The following is a 25,260-nucleotide window of genomic DNA, read 5'->3' as shown; positions in this document are numbered from 1 at the left end:
CCTAAATTTTACACTTATTAAAACATACCATGAATAACATCACATATATACATATATATAAAAAAAAGCACCACAGGATACAGGTCTACATACTGACTGAAATGCAATCTAAATATAAGCACAGAACTGTGCACTGACCTCAGAATGGCTCCAACTTACAAGGATCACAAAAACGAGTCAATTACAAAAAGTGAATTGGAAGGAAGTTTCTAGTATTACAACTGCCTGAGTGCCCCTGTCAATTTTAGTAGTTTCAAGCACGTTTTACAATTACAAATATTCTTCTTTCCCTTGTTGCTAGTTAGTTAACATAATACCGACGATCATGACTGTATGGTTAGTGGAGACCAGACAAATCTTATTCATCATCATCATGTCAGCTAACTAGGATTAGATTTTGCTTGGATCAGGAGTTAATCTTGGTCTGTTAACATGGTGCTGAATAAGATTTGCCCTATGACTGCTAAATCATGGTTTTTTTCATCCTGTTATCAAAATCAGGTTCTCTCGATTGTATTTATATGGTAGAATTCTAGAATGTAAATAGGCCTAAACAGGGAAAAATTAGTAGGGGCCTGGTTTTCACTCCAGCTGAAGTGAATGCATTCCAGAACAATCAGCAGATTACAAAAATGTTCCAAACACACTGAGACTTAACAGTTAGGTGTGTCCATTTAAAAAGAGAGCCTCATCAGTGCATTGGAATGGAGAATTTGGACTATTTACCCATTGGGATAGTTTTTAGCGCTATGCTGGGGTATGCTGTAAATACTGTAGTATGCTGTAAACACATGACCACCAGTACACATCAGGTTTTAAATATATCATAGTCAAGAAGTAGCACAATTTCTTATAAAAAAGATAAACACGAATGGGAACTACTGTCAGACATCAACTATTTTATTTCAAGGGGAAAACCAGAAAGGGTGTAGGCACCACCTTATGGATTGGGAACATTGCTTTTAAAAAAACAAGTTGCAGAAGACCCAAGAATACAGAAATGTGTCCAAAAAAAAAAATCAATAAACTTTTACTCTGACCTGTGAACTACTCTAAGGAAAAGATAAATATATATATTTTATACAAATTGTGAAAGTTAACAAGTAAGGTGGTTGTGAGGGGAGAAAAAAAGTTCACTCCATATCTAGGTTGTGTGTGCAAGTTTAAGCCCACCAAAAAAATTTTAACCTGTAGGTTATAAACCCAGGAAAAGGATTTATAACAGAAGCACTGACAGATCTTTAGGTACACTAGCATATGCTGCAATACAATCTCAATATAGCCTAGAATTATAGCTTTGTGAATGAATAGTTTGAATGCTTGCTAAATTAATATCCCAATATTTCTACAACTGTACATTTTATTCAAATTAATATGCTTATAAGAAGCCTCTGAGAAATTAAATGTATTCATAATTTATGTCATCCTTAAATGCGGTGTGGCTTTTCTTAGAGCAGAGCATGAATTTCAACAGCAGAGCACCCTCTTCTGAGTAACTAATATATTGCACTATTTTTATGTTTGCAATTGTCAAAGCCTATTTTTAATTAAAAAATAGGATAATCAATAGACAAAACTGTATCAGGTGCTTAATGTTTTCTAACATTTTTTTTTCCAAATGTGAATTTCATCAGATTCACAGCCATGATAAATATACAATAGCACATGAGCAACTATCATTAAATCTGAAAAGTATCTTTATTTAATTTATATGCAAATTAGATGTGGGGAGGCAAATGATAATGACTTATAACTTCTGCAGTCAGTCTAAAGTGGTTTTACAGGAAGAAATTCACAACAGAATCTGAGTTTAAATTTTGTGATGAACTGAAAAGTTTTGATTAATAAAATAGTTAAGCAAGTTTACAAAAAAAAAAAATCTTCAAAAAAAAAACCACAGGTTGGTAAGTTGGGAATTGCAAGATTCTTGTGATCACCTGACTTATTTAAATTCTAGCCTTAACATTTGTTTTTAAAAAGTCCTCTGACCTGTCTCTAGTTGTCCACAATTCCAGAGAAGTGGGTATGGCATATCTGACATGAAGATAAAAATTTATAGCGAGTGCAATCTTCTACCATCCTCAAATAGAATTTTCTGAAAGGCTTTCCAAGCATACATCGTCTAAATTTGCTACCCATCAAATGCCCTCAGCTATTCAGACATTCACTTCTCATCGCTCATACATGCAGCATAATTCTCCTCCCAGCAGCATACAAAGAGCGATGATCTGGCTCAGACAATTAGGGCCATTCTCAGAAAGCAGCTCTCCAAAATTACCAAGTAGGTGTTAGATGAAGCGTTACCTTCACTGCCCATTCTCCTCCTGTATTACAAAGCTATTCATGGATTTGTATTGCCCAGAGAGTATTTCACCCATTTGGCACTAGATCCTGAGAAGTGCTCAGTGAGTTGCAGTCAGTGGAAGGATCCAGCTGATCTGCATACAGTACCTCCTGGCCAATACCCCATTGTCTGAGGTGCTGTACCTAAGTTTCCTTCCTCCAACCAAGAACAAAACAAATTGGGAGACAGCCTGTTCTCACCAACTGTGATGTCATCTAGAGCAGTGTTTCTCAACGACCGGTTCGTGGACAGGCACAGATCCCTGAGATCTCCCTGACAGAGTTTAGGAAGGAAGCAATTCGGTCCCTGGTATCCATCTAGAGACAGGATGGATTTTTAATCTACCATCTCCTCAGAACCAGGAAAAAAGCATTTTATAAGCTTTTATTTAAGAGTAGGGTGGGGGTTCAAACTTTCAAAATTCTGGACAGTTTTTGATCTTATGAGTATTGAAATAGATCTTGAAAATTTCCAGATAAACTTTAGATGACTCTCCCCAACACAGTTTGATAAGTTTAGATCAAGAAATCCTGTCATTGTCTTTCTAACGTATCTGCATTCCAAATACATACCCAGTTTTTCCAGAGCTTTATAACTTGTCTGTAAACATTAGTACACAAGGATAAGAGCATAATACTTAAATAAATATTTTAAAAATAAGTGTGAATAAGTTATTCAAATATAAATAAATAAAGTAGAGGCTTACCAGTTAAAAATGATATTTAAGCTAGTATAACCTAAAGTCCGTTTTAACTAAAGAAGATTTGGATCGTGGATCTATCTATAACATGGTATATCTACTTTGGGTATTTTTAATTTACTTTTTATGTGGACTTCTATGACTCAAATTGCAATGTATTTACACGATAAATTATAAATTCAAAGAAGGTCTATAAGGCTCCCAAGTACAAAATTTACATTTTTTGTCAACATTTACAATTAATTACATTCTAATCACATATATAATAAACACCTTGCAAATCTGTCTAAATATGAGTTTACTAATGTCAGTAGTATTTAGAATCTAGCATGTAAACTTTTTAAAAGGGACACTGTCAAGTTAAAACATATTTTTATCTTGAAAGATTATTAAAAATGGAAGAGTTTCAAAAATGTAATTAACTTTTTACCATATAAACTATGTTTGCTTTTTGCTTTTCACTCAGCATGGAAAATTTAAACCAGAAAGGGTCTGTTTAACTTCCTGGTCTATCATGCACTGATATAGTGCTGTTGTGTTTGATTTCCATAAACCTGTACAAAAATGCTTAAATAAATTGTTTAAAAAAAAATGTTTTCATGAACATTAGGTAATCCATGGAAGGTCTTTTTTAGATTTTGTAAAACAACTGCATTTGGTTTACAAAATCTAGATATATGGCCTACCCTACTTGACAGTGTCCCTTTAAACTAGCATATAGAAAACAAAAGGAAAGTTATTTGAGGGCGCTGGCTTAAAATGACAAAAGAGGTAAGAAAATTCAGTGTTTAGACCTTTCCTTAACTTGTCTCTGGGCTTAAGGTATACAGCACACATCCACTATAAATTCAGTTACTGTTTGGAGATCATTTGCAGTACATGAGCTCAACTGGATTGATTAGTGACAGGTTTACTCCTTAGCGTCAAGCTCTTGGCTTTGTAGGTTAAGTTACTCGCTCGTAAAATAACTAAAGAGCAAATATTGATTTCTGCTGAAGCGCCCATGAAGTTTTAAACCTGAGAAGCTTTAACCTGAGAAGCTTCAACTAGGTCAATATTTACCTTGAGAAATCTTGATGGTTACCTAAACAGGATGTTTATATCTACTGTTAGATCTATTCAGAATTTTCGTATCATTGTTTGCAATAATGCTCTTTTGTGGTCATAAATTTAAACGGGAAATAAAGTTCTAAATCCCGCAGAGCTATTATTCACCTTGCATGATCTAGTCAGGAAGCAAAATTTACATATGTTCTCCATCTGTTTTTGCAGATAATACATCTTTACTGATCATATATGTATATACGATCAATGTGGTGGCACAGACTGACTTGCCATGTTGCTATTTTCAGATCATCATCAGACAAGATCAGTTATCTGCAACAGTTTTTAAAGTGTTGCCAATGGTCTCCAAAAAGAAACAATCTTGTTACATAGATCTTAAAAGATGGTCATGCTACCCAGAGTCACATTTCAATATTTCTGTTATGTGCACCTCACAGTATATTGTTTAACTGAGTAAGACATACTGCTTATTTAAAAGAGAAAATAGTATTCTCAAGACATACTAAAACGACATTTAGCCTTAAGAAAAATCAGTTTAAGTTATGGTGAGATTTTCATTTTGATAGTATACACCTAAGTGTTTTGCTAAAGGTTAGCCTGGAGGTTTTTCCATTAATACTTGAAAGCATGGGTTTTTTTTAACTCCTATGCCACTCACAAGTCTACACCTTACTGCATAAAGATATAGTTATTGAGATAGAACATTTAATATATATTTAATTACGTTTTTAAACAAGAATTGATTAATATATTATGTAAAACCTTCAAAACCTATATGTCTTCATCCATCTGTTCCTTTGTGTGTTCCTGCTCAGACATGCTGGAAGCATCATCATCCGTTTGCTCACCCGAGTGATATAACATCAGTGCATGTGTCTTATGAGTTATGGTAACAGTGCAGGGTCCCTGTGCCCATGGCTCTCCATCCACCTGCATTGGCATCTTTGAATTCTTCAGAATCAGCTGGTATTAAATAAAAGAGCATATATAGAATCATAACAGTTCACTCCAGCCAAAGGTATTTCATTTACAACTACTGCCTATGTACTGATATAGCAAGATTTTAGCCTCCCAGTAGAGAATATTAGTATATTGTTAGTTACACACATGTATAGGGTGTCCATAATTGAGTTATGGGGCAACTTAAGTGGCAATTAACTTTTCCAAAAATGATGAACACCAGAGTCCCCGACAAACTGCAGCTTTTAAAAACAAAGACGTGGTCAAGCAGCTGAGTGCCTAAGATGACACATTCACTGAAAAACTTGGGTAAAGGTAATAATAAATGCTACGTACCCTCACAGTGTGTGCCTGTCCTAGTCGAACAGGATTTGCTAATTTCACCTGAATCTGTGCACAGTGGAAAGAGCCATAAACTCCAGCAACTTCCAGCAATCCATCATCATACCTAAGTTTTAGAAAAGGAGACACTTACTATAAAAAAAAAGCTGTTAACACCACTGAAATAACTGTATAAAACTTTACATGGTCTTTGTATTAATAGATAAAACTATAATTAAAGTGACTGATACAGTACATAAGCTTAAAACTATCTGTTTGCCTTCTGCTGCATAACAAATTCAATGCACTCTATAAAATCTTATGGCCCGATTCTGCAGCACCTACTCATGTGAGCAATCCCTCTGATTAATGACACTGCTTATTTAAGTCCATTGGCCCTTACACTGTAATAAAAAAGTATATATTATAACCATTGATGCACTACATACCTTGCCAGGGGATAAGGCTCATCACCCATTCCTTCCCATAATCTACAGCCACCTCCCCAGTATCCAATATTCAGGACGATGATACCTTCCAAATTCGGTAGATCGATTCTCTCACCATCCAGCTCTAGCTTTACAGATACACAACAGATTGTTAGAAAGTTACTGTGGGACAAATTCTGCACGTGGGCATGTGCCACTTCTCTTCATGCATTAGGGTGGGCATCCCACTGAAGTCAATGTGAACTGGTTCAATATGATCAGCATGTGTGTTATTTATAAAATAAATATAAACATATTAAGAAACAATATTTTTGACTTCATAATATGGTATCGTATCTTACAACCCCCATTTCTATTATTAACTAGCACATTACAGTTGCAAAGGTATGCGACTCAGACTCGTATAGTCCCTCTGCACTGAAGCAAGTTTCACCTATACGCTGGGATTTTAGCTACAGCAGGGGCTCGAGTCAAAGTCCATAAATGTAAATGGGAATCTTCAATGGGCTTAGGATCAGGCACTAGATACTGTACAGTAAGTCCTGAACAGCCAGTTGCCACAAGTTAATTTTGCTATTATATCAAAAGGTAAGCAATATACAGGTATGCTTTAAGAGGTCTCTCTCATTGTATTTAGTAGAAACTTAGACTTAGGTGTTACTTAGACTTTTTTATTTATAAAAACTACTAGATCATTTCCATTTAAGATCCTGCTTTCTTGAGGGAGGGAGATGTATGTTCCCCTGGGAAAAAAACGTGAGTTAGCAAGAGAACATAAGATACCTTACCTCAATTTTTTTGTTAAGATCTTTACATTCCTGTACTAAACAATCTTTGGTTCCATAGAAAAAATAAACAGCCTACAAAAAGTTAAAAAGAAATCAGTATCAGAAACAGAGAGCAAGACAAAGATAATTTAATTACAGTTATAAAAGAGTTCAATCTGAAATTCTTATGTAACATGAGATATTTGTGTATCATCTTTGCTTTTAAGTTTCAGGAAGAGGACGACCCAGTCATTACTACGTAGTGCAGGTAAGAGTTTTCCCTTTTAAAATAAAATCCGTACTACACTTTTAAATAGAGTTAGGCAGTGCCATTGCTCCACTCCATTAAGTTTCCAAATGACTGAGAAGCTCTACAGAGATCAATATACTTGAGTCTGCTTTGCAGGTAATTAAGAACAAGAGTCTTTCCCTCTGCTCCAGAAGGGGAAAGCAACCCAAACAGTTGGAACCTGGCTGCAAATGCACCTGACCTACCATAAGCTCCCCAAGGAAGCTCCTCTACAAGAGCTCTAGGACTGAACCTCTTCTAAAATTGGGGTGGGAAGAGGTAGCGCTAAGATGCATGTTCCATTGCTGGTATTAGAGTCCATATTCGCAGCCACTACTGTACAACCTAGAAATATGGAGTGGTAAGTAAGCCAATAGCAGCATGGTGCTGACAACAGTCCCCCCCAATTGACCAAGATCCCTGTGCATCTCAAGACATGTACTGCTGAAGGAGAATGAACTTCCTGACCCAGGGAGATAAACCCTGAAAGCCCAATGGAACAATGAAGATGAAACTCTGGGAGCTAAACTAGAAGAGTTTCTCTTTCCCTATGTAGGAAAAATTTCACATAAGGGAAAATAGGTCCCTTATGGCAGTTTCCAAGGTTGGACGTAGCTCCAACAGTAGTAGTCACAACTGCAACAAATCAGTGACCTGAGCTGTTTCCACGGAAGTCAAAGAGAATTTTGCCATATTACTAGAAACCATAACTGTGATACTGAGCAACAACAAAATAGAAATACACATTAGAATAAACTAGACACTAGTAAAACACAACCTTAGATTAAGATGCAAAAAAAATGTTTTGCTTGATTGCTATTAAATGTAAAAAAACCTCAAGTTTGTCTCAGACTGTTACATAAAACAGCTGATACTTAAATACTTGCATGAATTAATGGAGGCTATTTGCAGTCTTTTGATTAAAGGGTAGCAATTCTCAGTATTTTTGGCAAGAAGTGGGAAATGCTATTTTACCAATCACACCTTATTAATAATTCTGCTGGAAAACAGTGAGGGAGTCTTCTCACGATGTGCATGAAAGTTGAGAGCCATGAGAGCATCAGGTCCTATAGAAAAATAGTTGTTCATTGTGAACACCTGCGGGACAACAGCTCTAGTTAAAATTATGGAGACATGAAAACAAAATCCTACAATATGCAAATTGGAAGTTACACATGTGTAATCTGAAGTAGCAGATAACCAGTTCTAAGCTAATATAAAATAATTAAAGGCTCTCAGTTATACAGGTGCTTTGATGAGAATTACCAAGGGGTGGGAGAAGCACCCACGTTACAGAGCAGAATTTCACTGACTCTTTGCATGTATCAATACACTACCACCACTTAAAAATTATTGTTGGATTCATGGAGTTTTGCACACACTTCTCAGCTACCCTTTGACTTCCTCAGAGAGGAGAAAAGCCCTATGACCACTTTCATAGTATCCTTTGTTTTAAAATGCTTCTTTTGGCACTTTCAGTGCTGTGTAATTTTTAAAAATAATTAAGGCTATCGATTAATCACAGATAACTCTCTTGATTAACTCAAAAAATTAATCATGATTAATCAGTTTTAATCGCACCGTTAAACAATAGAATACCAACTGAAGTTTATTAAATATTTTTGGATGCTTTTCTCCATTTTCAAATATGTTGATTTCAATCACAACACAGAATGCAAAGTGTACGCTGCTCACTCTACATTATTTTTATTACAAATATTTGCACTGTAAAAATGATAAACAAAAGAAACAGTATTTTTCAATTCACCTCAGACAAGTACTGTAGTGCAATCTCTTTATTGTGTAAGTGCAATTTACAAATGTAGATTTTTTTGTTACATAACTGCACTAAAGAACAAAACAATACAAAACTTTAGAGATTACAAGTCCACTCACTCCTACTTCTTGTTCAGCCAATTGCTCAGACAAACAAGTTTGTTTACATTTACAGGAGATAATGCTGCCCACTTCTTATTATGTCACCAGAAAGTGGGAATGGACGTTCACATGGGACTTTTGTTGCCAGCTTTGCAAGGTATTTATGTGCCAGATATGCTAAACATTCATATGCCCCTTCATGCTTCAGTCACCATTTCAGAGTAAATGCTTCCATGCTGATGATGCTTGTTAAAAAAATAATGCATTAATTAAATTCATGACTGCACTCTTTGGTGGAGAATTGTATGTCTCTGGTTCTGTTTTTGACCTGCATTCTGCTGTATATTTCATGTTATAGTAGTCTCAGATGATTATTCAGCACATGACGTTCTTTTTAAGAACACTTTCACTGAAGATTTGACAAAATGCAAAGAAGGTACCAATGTGAGATTTCTAAAGATGGCTACAGCACTCGACCCAAGGTTTAACAATCTGAAGTGCCTTCCAAAATCTGAGAAGGATGAAGTGTGGAGCATGCTTTCAGAAGTCTTAAAAGAGCAACACTCTGATTCGGAAACTACAGAACCCGAACCACCAATAAAGAAAATCAACCTTCTGTTGGTGGCATCTGACTCAGATGATGAAAAAGAACATGGGTTGGTCCGCACTGCTTTGGACTGTTATCTAGCAGAACCTGTCATCAGCATGGATGCATGTCTTCTGGCATGGTGATTGAAGCACGAAGGGACATATGAACCTTTAGCGCATCTGGCATGTAAATATCTCACTATGCAGGCTACAACAATGCCATGAGAACACCTGTTCTCACTTTCTGGTGACACTGTGAACAAGAAGCGGGCAGCATTATCTCCTGCAAATGTACAAAAACGTGTTTGTCTGAGCGATTGGCTAAACAAGAAATAGGATTGAGTGGACTTGCAGGTTCTAAAGTTTTACATTGTTTTATTTTTGAATGCAGTTTTTTTTTTTAATGTAATTCTACACTTTTAAGTTCAGCTTTCATGATAAAGCGATTGCACTCCAGTACTTGTATTAGGTGAATTGAAAAACACTTTATTGTTTTATTACAAATATTTGAACTGTAAAGAACAAAAAAGTGAGCACCGTACACTTTGTATTCTGTGTTATAATTGATATCAATACCTCTGAAAATGTAGAAAACATCCAAAATATTTAAATAAATGGTATTCTATTATTAACAGTGCAATTAATCATGTAATTAATTTTTTAAATCACGGGATTAATTTTTTTAATTGCTTGACAGCCCTAAAAATAAGATAAAGGTTCTTAATGCCAGGTCTGCAAGAAAAACATGTAATGATCTAGTAAAGAAACCATAAATCCTGCAGTTCTTTCTGTGGATCCCAACATTTTAGAGCTGATGCTGCTACTTAACTACAATATGCAAATATAGATATTTACAGTTCATTATCCCTTGGAATTTCAACTAACCCTGTAACAAGTCAGATATCAACTCCCTCAAACACTACTTGAAGCCTGATTCTTCTCTCACCCTGATGAGAATCAGGCGGTAACTCTACTGATGTCAGTCCCAAAAGTGTAAAACTGATGTGAGATTAGATTACTCTTTCAAATAAGTATTCACTTGACAGGCAGGTTACTTATCTTCTTCATATACCAAGTGGTTATATCTTTTTTCCTGAAACTTTCCAGAGTGGAAACACATGATTTGCAATCCTTCTCACATTTCCTATTTTATTATTCTTGTTTATTGTGAATTATAAGATTGTCATGTAGTAAGACTAGTGATCTCAGCACTGCTGTAAACTTGCATAACAGCTTCACTTCTATGGCAGCCAATTAACAAAGCAGTTCATTGTTTTCAGTGCTCCCATCTACTTTCCTAATGTACTGTGAACTGAAGAGAAACGCATAACAAACAGAGCACCGGACTGGGACACAGAAAACCTGGGTTCTATTCCTGGCTCTGTCACTGGCATGTAGAGTGACGGGGGGGGAATTATTTTACCTCCCTGTGCTTCAGTTCCCCATCAGCAAAATAGACCTCCTTTGTAAAGCTTTTTGAGATCTTCTGATGAGAAGTGCTCTATCAGCAGGTATTATTACTATACAACCTTCAGGCCAGGCAGTTTATTTTATTTTATTTAAAAAGCATATGCAAGTAGGAAATAAAATAATCAGTTCATACAAGCATCTGGTAAGATCCACATTTTAATAATTTTGAAATCCTACCTTTTGTTTTCTTAAATTGTAGTATCCTTTGTTTGTTACCTGAACCTTCCATCTGAAAAACAAAAGGCTATTATTTATTCAAGTTACAGAAGATGAACTACTCTCACTGAACTCAAACTGCAATAAGAAACCAACAATTGCAATGTAAGACATTATAATTAGAAGATGGATGTTCCTCAGAAGATTCAGAGGTTTGGTTAAATATTTAAAGGTTCAGCATTGGAGAAGCTGCTCAGCAGAGGCTTCCCCATCTCTGACATCCAGTAGTCCCCAGTTTCCAATTGGAGCAGTTACACCCGTGCGCACCTGCAGGTGCCTTGTTTGTGTTTCCTTACCAAATCTCTGTGGTCACTGGGTGTTATTTGTTGATTGGTAATGCTTTCTGGAGTTTATAGATAAAATAGTCATGGTGCTGTGGGATTCACTTTTGTACGGTGTTACTTACCTGTCTAATTTAATTCCATCTGCCTCCATTACATTTCGTAAAATTTGTTCCACTGGGACTTCTCCAGCATAACCTGCACCCCAAGCCAACGTATTAGACAGGTCATTACCTGTTCCGAGAGGTAAGATCGCAACTTGTGGAATATACTGTTCTTGTCCCTGTGACATAGAAATGGTACATTTTAGAATCTCCTTTTCTAGAGTCCTCTCCTTCCCTATTATCCCCAGAAACGTTGAAGATAGCGGAACACCATTAACAGAAAAGCTGCTTCAATGGTTATCACAGAGTGGCACAGAACGTACCGTAAGCATGACAAATGTCAAATTTAAGCACTTGGGATCGAGAAAATATGAAAGGTTGAATTTGTAAGCTAGGCAAATACCAAATGCACAAAAACAACATATCCCCAAGTGTGCAACCCCTTTGGAAAATATCTTGCCTTTCCCTTACTGCCTTAGCTTTCCCTCTGTAAAGCTGGTCTATCTACCTAGTTCAAAGAGCTGTTGTGAGATTTAAGTTTTCCACTGTGAGAAGTAATTTGAAAAAGTGGCATCGTGGTTACTGTTGTTTAATCAGGATATATATGTTTATAAGAAAAAGGATGTTTCTTCTTTTTATGAGCCCTGCTAACAGGGATCTGAGAGTCAAGCTAGGCTCTTTTCTCCCTTCACTTATCACCAGTAATAAAAGGTTTTACAGCTCAGCCGTCAGAGGAATACCTATGTACTGCCAATGCCTGTAATGGGTTTTCAGGAGCATAACATTTTGTCAAGAGCTCGGCTAAGGAGGCATGAGAGGGCCTACAATCCAGTTGACACTATCTTAAGTATGTTAGCTCTCCAGGACTAAGAAGACATTTTCCTCCACATATTTAATTGCACCAGCAAATATGTTTCTCTCAAAAGAGTGCATAGGTTGATGATATGCATCATGACCCACTCGCTGCTTTCAGTACAGTACTTTACAAAGCAGGGGCACCCAGAGGATTCAGGGGGCCTGGGGTCTTCAGCGGTGGGGAGCCCCCACTTCGGCAGTAATTTGGCAGTGGGGGGTCCTTTCGCTCCGGGACCTGCCACCGAAGTGCCCCAAAGACCTGTGGTGGGGATCCCCTGCCACCGAATTACCCCAGAAGACCTGGCACTTCAGCGGTGGGTCCTGCTTCGGCGGTAATTCGGCAGCGGAGGGGCCTTCCACCCCAGGCGGAAAGAGCCCCCGCCGCCAAAGATCTGGAGCAGAAGAAGCTCTGGGGGCCCGGGCCCTGCGAGAGTTTTCCGGGATTCCTAGAGCGAGTGAAGGACCCCACTCCAGGGCCCCGAAAAACACTCGTGGGGGCCCCTTTGGGGCCCAGGACAAATTGCCCCACTTGCTCCCCCCTCTGGGCGGCCCTGTTAAAAAGTATTATTAGTTCACAAATATAACATTCACTTTGACTGGCTCCAGAAAATTGGGAAATGGGAATTAAATTTTTATTATCCAATTTTGTGAATTTACCACTTGTTTTCTTTTTTCTGAAGAGAAAAGGAGCTGTGTGGATACTAGGCAGAAAGGATGACAATCAAATTAGACATCCCAGGAGTTCTTGCTGACACTTCTTAAACTGAAAAGATGTTCTATTTAGAAACAATACTAAACACAAAATGTCTTTACTTCTTGTCAGTAAATAATGGTAGAATGAAAACCAAATATTTAATAATTTATCTACTTCTGTCCCTCAATCTCTTTCTAAAGTCACAATCTGCAATTGTGCCATTATTTTTGATAGCTTTAGAAGTTGAATACTTTTGCTGAGAAATAAGCAGCCAGAGCAGCAGAACCTTACTATATTTATGAGTCTATTAACAGCAAATTAAATTTCTCTTTAGATTACAAAGGAATGCATAAAATAGGCTACACTCTGTGAGCAGAATGGCTTCTAAATTAAATGTTCAAAGTTTGTATCTCTTTGTTGTACATAAGCTACTTTACAAATACTTTTATTAACAGGTTTACTCTGAAAGATAGGCATGACCCATATCCAGATACGAGATTAGGGCTTACACTTTGGCCAGTTACAAAAGTTATTTCACCACAATACTTGCAAAGGTATTCAAACACAATACCTTTATCTTCATTTCATCAATTGCATCCAGGACCCAGCCTACTGTGCCATCCCCACCACAAACAAGTACCCTAGCAGAATTATAGGGCAGCAAGGTACAAAGCTGGAGTGCTTTGGCAGGTGAAATTTTGCTCAGATCAAAAACCTATGAACAAATCAAAATAAAAATGAAAATTTCTGTAAGTTAAGACACACCACATAGGGTTTACTTCACAGATCAAAACATCTTCACTTATATAACAGGATGCAAATTGATCATCATACGTTCCAGTCAACTGCACTGGCAAATGATCATACTACAGACCAAATCCTACTCAGATTCATGTGAGTAGTTACTTCAGTGAATATGCATATTAACAAAGCAAGTAGGATTTTGCCCCAAAAGAATTTTTTTTTAATCCAGTAATGTCAATCCTTCACTTTTACAAGAACCAAAAGTAATGAAATAAAAAACAGTTTAAAAAAAAGACTTAAAATTCAGTTTGTAAGAGTTTATTCATTGAGACTAAAAAAAAATATATCAATGCCAAGAGTAAACAAAGACCTTAAATTCAGACTAGCAGAAATCATTAAAGGCTCTTGCTTTGAATTATGGAGGAAGAGAATTAAGATGTAGTCAGGAAGTCTAGGAACAACTATCTTACGTCAGAGCATCCTGCGCCTTCCCAGCTGAGTTTAAGGGACAATGGCAACAGAAAGCAACACAGGAAAAGAGCCAGATGTATTGCCATCTTCACAAGCAAAGTTAGGATTGAAAAAGTTTCAAAAGAATCATCAAACCCACACAGTCTACTAAGGACTGTTGCACCAGATAGAGTGACCTCGTGATGGTGTCACACAACGCATCATGTAGTGAAAAGAAAAAAATAAGAGTTATGATTTTACTTTATGATTTAAACTGTTTTTTTAAATTGTTTCCTATCTTAAAAGCCTCATACCTTCCTGAATGAATAGGAGACTTAATGGAAAATAAAAGCAGTGAGGGGATTATTGCAAGTTCAACTTCTATAAATCTTGGTGACACCTAGCTCCTTTTCAAACTCATTATTAACAAAAAAAAAAAAAAAAAGTTCCTTCCTTAAGTTGCCTTTGCAGATCCGTGCTAAAATCCTCATGTCCATTTTTCTTCAAATGAGAACTGCACCAATCTGTTTCCTTAGTCGGAGATTAGTATCAAACTGCTAAAAAGATCCTGTAGTCCATATATAAGCAAAATGCTGGTGATCTTAATTGAGTTTTTAGTTTATTACATAGTAATGGCTTTTCTCCACAATTACCTGAACTGGGTTTAAGAGAATCTTAAGCTCTCCCAACAATGTTTCACCCATGTTGTTTCCACTACGAGTATTAGCCAGGATTATTATTGGGGTCCAGTGTTTACCATAGGAGGATGCCAGCTGCAGAAAGAAAAAAATTCCATATGTACACAAATGTGACAAGCCTGAAAGGAATGAGGGGCTTTGAATTCCAACTTCATTCCCCATTCACACAAAGACAGGAAAAATGAATTAGTCCATAATTTTAAACAAAAAGTTGCTAATTCCCTATTTATAGTGAGTACAGAAACAGGCAACCTTTGCAAATAAGTGATAAGTTTTACAACTTATTTCAACCAGTAGTGTTCCCAGTCAGTGAAGATTTAGTTGGAAGCGTCAAAATACAGCTACTAAAAGTCATTTCATTTTTGTGTGTCTTCTGATTGACTTCCCCTGTAAATACCCTAATTTGCATGTGAGAATTACAGGTTGAAAATTCAACCTTGAATCATACACAGTAATGCAGGCCCCAACTCCCTTTCCCCTCACCTTCGCTGCCCAGTCCTCCAGGCTCCCTACTGGCACCTTCCTGCAACCTTCCCAATTCCCGAACATGCTCCCATAGCCTGTTCTCCTCCTGACCCCCTGCCAGCCTGTAAGCCCCTACTTCCCCAACTTCTCCTCTGGCAAGATCCAGCAGCTGCCTCATGTCTTCAACCTGCAGGGAGGAAGTTTGCTCTGTGCTCCTACATCCAATAACTCTCCTTTCCTGCGCTGGGCCCATGGGAATAGCAAGGCTAAGACTACTAAACTTGGAGTGGGGCTGGCTCTGCAGTCCTGGAATCTGCCCTGCTCAGAGCATACAGGGTTGGCTGCCTGTGGCATAAACAGCACAGTGGCCTATAAAGACTGAAGGGGAAAGTGCAAGCACCTCAGGTAAAATTTCTGAGCTGCTTGAGTTTTATCACAAGATCCCTCTAAAGTTGGTCTGAAATCATTCATAGATTTTAAGGCCAGAAGGGACCATTAGAACATCTAGTTCAATCTCCTGTATATCATAGACCACTAAATTTCACCCAGTTAGTCCTGTAACCAGCCCATTAACTTCTGTTTGACTGACTCCTATCTTCCAGAACGGCATCCAGTTTTGATTTGAAGACATCAAGAGATGGAGAATCCACCACTTTCCTTGTCAGTTTGCTCCAATGGTTAAATCGCTCTCACTGTTAAATTCAAAGTAAAAATAAGGAACACATTTTTGTCTGGCACAGCTTCCAGCCACTAGTTCTTGTTCTGCCTTTCTCCACAAGATTAAATAGCCCTTTTGTACAGGTATTTTCTCCTTGTAATGTACTAATAATGCTAGTTAAGTTACTTCTTATCTTCTTTTTGTTACTCTGTTTAGTTTAAGCTCTTTACATCTCTCACTGTCAGGCATTTACTTCAGCCCTTGAATCATTTTTTGCAGCTCTATTCTGCACTTTCTCCAGTTTTTGCCAACATCCTTTTTAAACCATAAACACTGGAACTGTACATAGTGTTCTCGTATCAGCCTCACCGATGACATACGCAGAAATAAATTCACCTTGCCTCTCTTTTATTCACTACTCCCGTTTATACATACAAGGATCCCATTAGCCCTTTTGCCACAGCATCGCTCTGGGGAGAATATGTTGAGTTGAGTTGCTTGCTCACTATGATCCCTAACTCCTTTGAGTCATTAATTTCCAGGGTACAGTCCCCCAATCACGAAACTCGTGGTAGTACTGCGAGTGTTTACACTCTGCGTTATGCAATACACTCTATTTTGTTACACAGAAAATATTTTTATTTGACAGCTGTACCTTTTTGAAGAGTCAGTTTGTTTTCCCAGTATATAATTTTTGGGTACAATGGAAGTTTATTCTTTAACAGGCTTATTCTTATCAGATAGACTTTATAGGATCTCTCTCCAATATCTACAGCAGAGGCTTGGAGCATGGAAACATTTTTCTTTTAAACGGCTCTGTTTATAGATTTTGCTAAAGATTTAATGAATATTCTCTAACATATAACAGAGAATTGAGCATTAATTACTTTTGGAATTTTTGACTAAAGATGATTATGGGATTTAAACAGTTGTGGTTAAGATGTTTAAGAAAGCAAGGTACTATAGCTTCAGCGTCACCTCAGAATAATTAAATGTAAAAATCTGTTCAATCTCAACAAGGATGTTAATAAAATGACTAATAAATTCAAATCAACACACTGAGCATTTACGTATTCAAACACTTATTCAGTGTACAACCACCACCATGTCATTGCACTTATTTCATATTTAGAATTATGTATTATAAAAATAATGATAAAGTTACCTTTCCATAATCAGTTCTTTTATCCTTACGTATCTGATTAATGGTAGATAAATAATATGGTGGAATAATTAAGTTTCTGAATTCTCCAAAATGACACATCTCACTCTTTAAAGAACTCTGCATGCAATCATCGTGTACAGTGTGCTGACACCAAACACACCTGAAAACAGAAACAAAAACAGTCCAAATGGTAGTTTGACTTGATTTCTAACCAACTGTTTGGATTGAAAGGTTGAGTTTACTTATATAGGGCTATGCAACAGCACTTTGTAAAGTAACATATTAATACAGCACAAGTTTTGCAATGGGATCACAAAATAATACCGTAGAACTTGCCTTAAAATATGGTAGCTTATCAACAGCACTGACACACTTAGAAATGTGCAGGGTCTAATTCAGAAAAACTAGCTGTCCTTTACTTAGGGAATTAATAGAAGAGAGTAAACATGGTCTAAAATATATTTTTATTAATCAAACTAGGGGAAAGCAGGCATCAGACCGATTATTGGGGGAATCCTGGTACAATCAAACTTCATAACAGCTTCTCCTAGAGTAGGGAAAGATCCTTTAGAAAATAATGATATATAATCACATTTTTGGTTTTGAATCCCTACAGTAATATTCTGGAACAACTGAAAAAACAACATAAAATAGATTAAGTGTTAGAAAAAATTGTGTTTCTAATATGCATAATCTGAGTGATTTATATACAATATTTCTAATGTTGTAATGGGGCATCTAACTAAAATAATTAAGTACCAGGTGGCAACTACTTTTTATTCTTTTTGATTATTGCCCCAAGATCCTTGACATCTGTGGAATACTAGCATCAGTACAGGGAACCAAACTAAACAGAGCCAACATAGTACAGTTAGAAAGCAAAGGACAAAGTCAAGCAAGGACGGGAGCAGTGGATGAATCTATCCTCACAAAAAGAACAGGAGTACTTGTGGCACCTTAGAGACTAACACATTTATTTGAGCACAAGCTTTCGTGGGCTACAGCCCACTTCATCGGATGCACAGAATGGAACATATAATAAGGAGATATATACACACATACAGAGAACATGAAAAGGTGGGGGTTGTCCTACCAACTCTAAGAGGCTAATTAAGAGAAAAAAAAACTTTTGTACTGATAATCAAGATAGCTCATTACAGAGAGTTTGACAAAATTAGGACTAGAGAGAAGTTTGTATTTTAATGGGTGGTCTTGGGGAGGGGGGGAAAGGGGGGAGCTGAATAGAGAGATGAAAGACCAGAAAATGATGGAGAAAGTTTATAATGGTGATTGTGGAGATGCAGCATGAGACTGCAGCACACTATAGCATAATTTTTAAATTCACAAACAACCATTCATTTTAAAACGTGTAGCTGGTAGAGAGCAGCACAGCTGATAAAAAGTCTGAGAAAAACTCAGAGCAGATTTGAAGGTACCATGGGACAAATGAGTTATTAGAGGGTACTCTTGGATTTTACGTGCAGTGACCACAACTTCGAATATATTGGAGCTTATTAGACCTGATCTTCAAGACAGACAAAAAGAGTATTAGTGGGATGAAATTAAGAAAATAAAAAATTCAGACTGAATAGTAGGAAAAACCCAGCTCCTCCTCAAAGTAGCTTGGCACAATAAAACTAGACTGGAGAAAGCACTAGTAACTGTACTGCAGGGAAGAGTTCTACACTGACAGAGATGTGGACTAGCTAGCCAAGTAGGTTGTTTCCACTTCTAATGACCCCGTATGATACATTACAAAACCAAATACTTTTCTTAAACTGTGAAGTTTAGAAGTCATGCATTCTTGAACTCTAACACAGAGCTTTGTAAGCTATGAAACAAATATTCACTCATAATTGATTATTGCCCCAAGATCCTCGACATCTGTGGAAGGCAAGTATATTTAAGGTTCTCAATATCACATTGCTCACAATAATAATCAAGTCCAAGTAACTACATCACATGCAATTCCCTAAACAGACAAAACTGGCATAAACTGTCAGTAGATAATTTACACCTGCCTTGAGATGAAGTTGTTCCTTCCCCCTCTTCAAATAACTACTCCTTCTCTTCTCCCTTCTATTGGACTTACACACCCACAGTGACATAAAGGAGAGAAAACCGAGGATCGTTACCACATAGGAAAATGGATCTGGGCTTTTCTGGCATTTATTCCTGTTTCAGTAACAAACATTTAATAGCTGGAAAACACAACTTATACTGTTGTATCTTACTTTTTGAAACTAGCATTTACTGTTGCTACCGCAAGTATGATTGAACAGGCAAATATAGAAAAACTGCTGACACGCTATCAATTAACTCTTCACTCCTTTCTTCTCACTGCCTAACTTCTATACTCAAAAAAGTGAATGTAGACAGCACACTACACTGTACACTGAGTCTTGGGCTGAAATACATAAGCATTGACTGCATGGAGTGTGCAGAAAGTCAAGAAGTTTATTCCCAAGGAACTGGGAATAGACTCAAATAAGCAGATATCAAAATATAACTAGAAGAGTTTCAGACCTTTGAACAACTTGACAAAACAGCATCCTGGAACAATACTTACTTCCATCTAAAAACAGAGCAGATACTTATATCTTTAACCAAGTAGGAAAAAAACTATTTTTTGTGTGCACTCATTAAAAAATTACGCCAGGTATACTTATAGTAATCATTTTGCTATTACATATTAAAAAAACATACTACATATTCATAACTCATTACAAAAACAAAATTGAACAAGTTCTCTGTAGGTTTAAGAAAAACAGATCTGCTTCAAATCAACTACTGACAGGTCACTATCAACTCAAGTTTGGCCAGATATTTAGGATTTTGTAAAAATGAGCGTTTACAAAATTTAAAATGAATGGAAACATTAACATTTTTTGTAATTCCAAGAGAAACAGTTGCTATAAGCAAATAAATATTCCCTTGAACAGCTGGCAACAGAAACACTGCCAAATTGAAAACCTGAAAGTGTAAATAGCTCCATTAATTTTCATTAACTGAAAAAAGAAATTTCAAATAGTAAAAAATAAACTGAATTTCAAAAATACCTTTTAATTTAACAATTTAGTGTTAGTAAGAAGATAATAAATTTATAAACAATATCATTTTTCCAAGTTGACAGCATCCCTTTAAAGTCTAAACTCTAAGAGTTGTACAGCATTATGCAAAGCACAAAATCCCACAGCACATAGTTGCTCAGCAATTTAACCTATTCCTACAGCTGTCCTGATGAGAGACAATATAGGAGGAAATATTATACCTAATGCCATCCTCTGCAAAAGGCTAATCCTGGTTCACCACATCCAAAAACCTGATTTAAGCAGCTGTGGAAGCTATTTTTGGAGTCCCTCCGTTAATCCAGCTCTTATAACCACGGACACTGACATTCCCAATGGGTGACCATTTCTTTTCATTGCTGGCCATGAATCCTGCCCTCAACCAAACACACTTGAGGCTCCTTACAGATGAGTTAGTTGTTTGTTCTTCTGGAGCTCTACTTGCTTACAAGGTGTCACATAAGAGTTGGGTAAAAATAGGTAGCAAGTAAAATTGAGGAAAGACGTAATTCCTTTGTAACATTATAGACACAATTATACTTTCTCTACAGTCATATGCACCTACTCTCATCTGTGTCAAAGATATTTAACTGAACAATAGCGGGAAGTCAGTCATGGGTTTTTCAGCAATCAGCAGTTGCTGAAAAGATTATCTAAGAGTAGGTGCCTAAGAAAATTCACAATACAACTGAGCTGTAGATTTAATTAGAGTAAGTACTGAACCTCCAAACTTTCAGTGTGAAGCTTGCACGGCTGCTGACAATGTGCAAGACAATTCCAATGTACAGACATACAGCTAGACAGACAGTGGAGGTACTCCAGGAATATCCATCCATCTGCTGCTAGGGCAGGTTTCACGCTAAAAGAGTTCAGACAGTGCAGTTACTAATGAACAAATATGCCAGATCTGTACACACTTTGCTTGGGATCAACACTCTATTTTCCTTATCATACAAGCTGACTGCCAAAATATGTTTTTGAAGGTTACTGTTCATTTTGAGACCATTTGAAATCTCCAGCTCAATTTTTTGCTACCATCCTTTCAACAATGACTCACTATTTCCTTAATTACCACCACGCTAATTATTTTTAGAAAAATAAAAGAATACTATGCATACCATGGAAGACAATTTACCTCAATCTTATTTTGTGTGTATCCCTCTCTCCTTCTCTCGTTTGCTATAATCCCTCCATGTCACAGTATGTGGATGTCACTGAAATTGTAAACCCTTTGGAGTAAAATGCTGTGTCCTCATTCTCTATACAAAGTGCCAGGCACAATTATAGCACTATGCAGACATCTTAAAAAATACTGTACATTATTTCCTGAAATCATGGAAGAAACAATGAAACTTGAGAAACACAAAAATTCAACTGGAGGAAAAAGAGACAGGAAGAAAAGATGGGAAACAGATACAATTTATGTTGTAAACTGCAAATGAATCACACAACAGTGCAACCAGTATTAAATATATGATTGCCAAGGCTGAATGAGAGTTTGACAGTAGAAGAATAGGAGTTTTATACATACAGATATATTGACTATTAGTCCATGCTGCTGTACAGCTTCAGAGCCTGGCAAAAGATTCCAAAGGTGGTTCTTCTAATTAGCTTGCCTCATGAAAACTACCTGAGTAAGTAAATATGAAGCAGCAGGCACCAGTCCATCCCAAAGTATAATACATAATATTTTGTTCATGATAGCAAAAAACAAAGGAACAAAACAAAGCCTTGCAAAAACCAGCCACAAAATGGACCACAAATCCTCAACGCATAGTTTACAACAACATGCATGTGACAAAACCTGAACACAGACATACATAAGATGACACTGGGGTGAAATCCTAACTCCAATAAAATCAGTGTCAGAACTCCTATTAACTTTGATGGGGGTCAGGATTTCACTTTAGAAACTTATAGAATAAGGGATGTAAATATAAGAGGCCAAGTTTCTGTCTCAGTTCCAGTGATGTAAATCCAGAGTATGTCCAGTGAAGTTACAGTGGATTAACTGAAAACAGAACTTGGTCCATGAGGATAATATTTAAAGAACCAACTCCATGACATTCATCATGTTGACTAGTACCTTACTCTACAAGTAGCCCACTGAAATCAACAAAAGCTAATTTCAGGGTACTGAGATAACTTTTGATTTGATAGTACAGATATTTATATTACAAAGTAACCATAAGCTAATGGTGACATTTTAAGAATTCCCCATTAACTTTCAGGGGGAGTTCTGCTTATTATTATTTGTAGTATTGTAGCACTAGGCAACCTACACGTGGACCAGGGCTCCGTTGTTCTAGATGCTGTACAGACACAGAAAAAAAAGAGAGTCCTTGCCCCAAAGAGCTTACAATATAGCAGGGATCAGCAACCTCGGGCACGTGGCTTGCCAGGGGAAGCACCCTGGCGGGCTGGGCCCGTTTGTTTACCTGCCGCGTCTGCAGGTTCGGCCGATTGTGGCTCCCACTGGCCAATGGGGCTCACGGGAAGCAGCATGGGCCGAGGGATGTGCTGGCCACGAGTTCCCGCTGCCCCCATTGGCCTGGGATGGTGAACTGCGGCCAGTGGGAGCCGCAATCGGCCAAACCTGTAGATGTGGCAGGTAAACGAACTGGCCCGCTCAGCCAGGGTACTTACCCTGGCGAGCTGCGTGCCAGAGGTTGCTGACCCCTGCAATTCAGTCTTAGGAGGACTAAACCCCATTTGCACCTATACTTGTTTAATTTATATTGTGTTTTGTTGTAAGTCCCGCTCCAATCCTGCAAAGATTACTGCACCTACTTAAAGAGAACTACTCACAGTGCATGAAGTTAAATCAATGGGATTACTCAAAGTGTGTAAAGTTAAACAAATTATAAATTTTTGCAGGAGCAGGCCGTACGTTGTAAGCTCTCTGGGGCAGGGACTCTCTTACTACGTGCCTGTACAACATCTAGCAAAATACAGCCTTAATTCTTGATTGGGGGCCTTAGGTGCTGCAGAAATACCAATAATAATAAAACAGATGACAGTGAGCTATGCTTTACCCCTAATTTATGACTCCAATCTCCCAGCTTTACTCACGCTGAATAGCACCCTATCATAAGCAGTCTCATTGATGATAGGCCCTGTGAGAAATTCTAACAGAGCTTCATGCTGGACAACTTGCTTGAACTATTCTAGCATTTTATTTAGCAGTAAGGTGATCAATTGCCACAGCAATTACAATAATGACATGACACTGTACTTCCTGCACATGCAAACACATTCTTCTGCTGTACCTGTAGTCACAGAGCTTGGGCTGGGTGCCACACTGCTGCTTGCATACGACACAATAGCTGCACAGTGGGACGTTGCCTCTGATCCAGTGATGTGCCATAGAGGTGTGGGGTTCACCATTACTCCTCATCATAATCTCCTTGCAGTGGAAATGATGGTCGGCCTTCTTGAGACATCCTTCGTGGACACACAGCCCACAGCAGTTGCAAAAAGCTCCCTGAAGAATGTGTTGGGCACACACACAGCAATAGGTGGGCTGGCCAAAGAGATCCGTGTAGTGCCAGTCGTGCTTGCTCTTGCGGAAGATGTCTCGCCTCAGCACCTGCCTCCGGGATCGCTGGAAGCTGCACCACAAGGTGATCACTACTGGCAGAATCACTGAGCACAGAGTCCAAAAGGCCAAACTGCAGTCCGCAAACACTCCTGAGAAGGGAGGACTGCTGTTTTCCTCCCCTGCCATCCCTTATGGATTTTAGCTTTCCCTGTCTAGATGGTCAAATTAAACAAGACAAGTAGGGCTAACTTGGGGCTCACTTTCCAATTCAGGGACACTGAGGGTGGGTTTAGGAACCATCCTTTATTGTATGCTTTAACTTTTCCCCTATTATTATTAAACTCCCTTTCCCCGCCACGAAGCCTGACTCACAACTCATCAGACTGGATACCCTACACTTGTTATCACAATAATTAACCTCTGCTTTTCTTTCCACCCTGGTATTATCCTGAAACCCTCTCTTTCCTCTTCCAGCCTGATACACCAATTACTATCAGAACACACCCTTCTTGTGAGACACCTGCTCCGACAAATGAACAGCCTGACTTTTCCAGATATAAATAGCCTTATTCTTCCAATAACTCCCTTCCCCCCATGCCACAACAGGGGATATGATAATTAACCGCCCCTCTTCTTAATTCAGGTAGTACCCTAGGCCAAGAACTGGTCTAACATCTGATACTCCACCCTTTTCAACTATTTACTCCACCCAGCCTGTTTCCATCAAGTCGAGCTTTAACTCCCCTTCCCGTGAAAGCCCTGGTATTATACTGACCTCCCCCCCCCCCAATACAACAAACCTCCTTCTCTTGGGGTTTCTCTCCCCGCCCCCCCCCAGCTCTTCTCTTTCCCTCCCGCCACGCCTCCCCCAGGGACGATGACCTTGGGGGGGGGGAATTAGGTACCTACCTTGTTATAACCTCCTCCCTCCCCAGCCCTGGACGCTCCCCTCCCTCACCCCACCAGCTGCCCCCGGCCCTGCTCGCGCCCCGGAGTCTCCCCCGAGGTCCCTCTGAGGGGAGGGTCTCGCCCGTGGGCGGGAGGGGAGTCGGGTCGCGGAAGGGCCCGTAGCAGCAGCAGCAGCAGCAGCAGGACCGCGGATGAGCCGGGGAAGCTGCGGAAGCGGAAGGAGCCGAGCCGAGGCCCCATGGGGGCGGTGGCTGCTGATGGGGGTTGCTAGGAGACGGGCCGGCAACCGGAAATGGCCTTGAAAGGAGGAGAGAGGGAGGGGCAGGGGGGCATCAGGAAAGAGGAGGGGAAGCAGGCAGCTGGAGGGGCAGAGGGGCCCAGCAGAGAGGAGGGGAAGCAGGCAGCTGGAGGGGCAGAGGGGCCCAGCAGAGAGGAGGGGAAGACGCAGCTGGAGGGGCAGAGGGGCCCAGCAGAGAGGAGGGGAAGAGGCAGCTGGAGGGGAAGAGGGATCCAGCAGAGAGGAGGGGAAGCAGGCAGCTGGAGGAACAGAGGGGCACATGAAAGAGGAGGGGAAGCAGGCA

At 38.6% G+C, this 25,260-nt stretch overlaps 1 protein-coding gene across 2 annotated transcripts; it reads right to left on the bottom strand.

Annotated features, from left to right (window-relative positions):
• Positions 1-1,679: 1,679 nt before the first annotated feature.
• Positions 1,680-24,848, bottom strand: DGKE (diacylglycerol kinase epsilon). 2 transcript variants are annotated; one of them, XM_032805598.2, is made up of 12 exons: positions 24,801-24,848; positions 23,499-23,982; positions 17,162-17,321; positions 14,829-14,948; positions 13,553-13,696; positions 11,454-11,611; positions 11,009-11,060; positions 7,880-7,993; positions 6,628-6,699; positions 5,840-5,967; positions 5,406-5,517; positions 4,684-5,072 (listed from the first exon to the last, which is right to left on the bottom strand). In XM_032805598.2, the coding sequence occupies exons 2-12, from the start codon at positions 23,954-23,956 to the stop codon at positions 4,881-4,883; spliced, it is 1,710 nt and encodes a 569-aa protein (XP_032661489.1). In that variant the 5' UTR covers positions 23,957-23,982; positions 24,801-24,848; the 3' UTR covers positions 4,684-4,880. The 2 variants fall into 2 exon arrangements, with proteins under 2 accessions (XP_074927940.1, XP_032661489.1); XM_075071839.1 differs by lacking the exon at positions 24,801-24,848 and having other exon boundaries at positions 1,680-5,072; positions 23,499-24,451.
• Positions 24,849-25,260: the final 412 nt, after the last annotated feature.

The sequence above is a fragment of the Chelonoidis abingdonii genome, chromosome 13, assembly GCF_003597395.2.
Source record: "Chelonoidis abingdonii isolate Lonesome George chromosome 13, CheloAbing_2.0, whole genome shotgun sequence".
In the NCBI taxonomy this organism is placed as follows: domain Eukaryota; kingdom Metazoa; phylum Chordata; order Testudines; family Testudinidae; genus Chelonoidis; species Chelonoidis abingdonii.
This window is presented reverse-complemented; position numbering and strand designations above follow the sequence as displayed.

What these genes read in the sequence shown, in the direction of transcription:
- DGKE (XM_032805598.2), bottom strand. Translation starts at nt 23,956, where the DNA reads ATGGCAGGGGAGGAAAACAGCAGTCCTCCCTTCTCAGGAGTGTTTGCG. An exon ending in TTCTCTTAAACCCAGTTCAG is followed by an intron (nt 13,697 to 14,828) that starts GTAATTGTGGAG and finishes ATTTGTTCATAG; the next exon opens with GTTTTTGATCTGAGCAAAAT. An exon ending in GATGGAATTAAATTAGACAG is followed by an intron (nt 11,061 to 11,453) that starts GTAAGTAACACC and finishes TTTGTTTTTCAG; the next exon opens with ATGGAAGGTTCAGGTAACAA.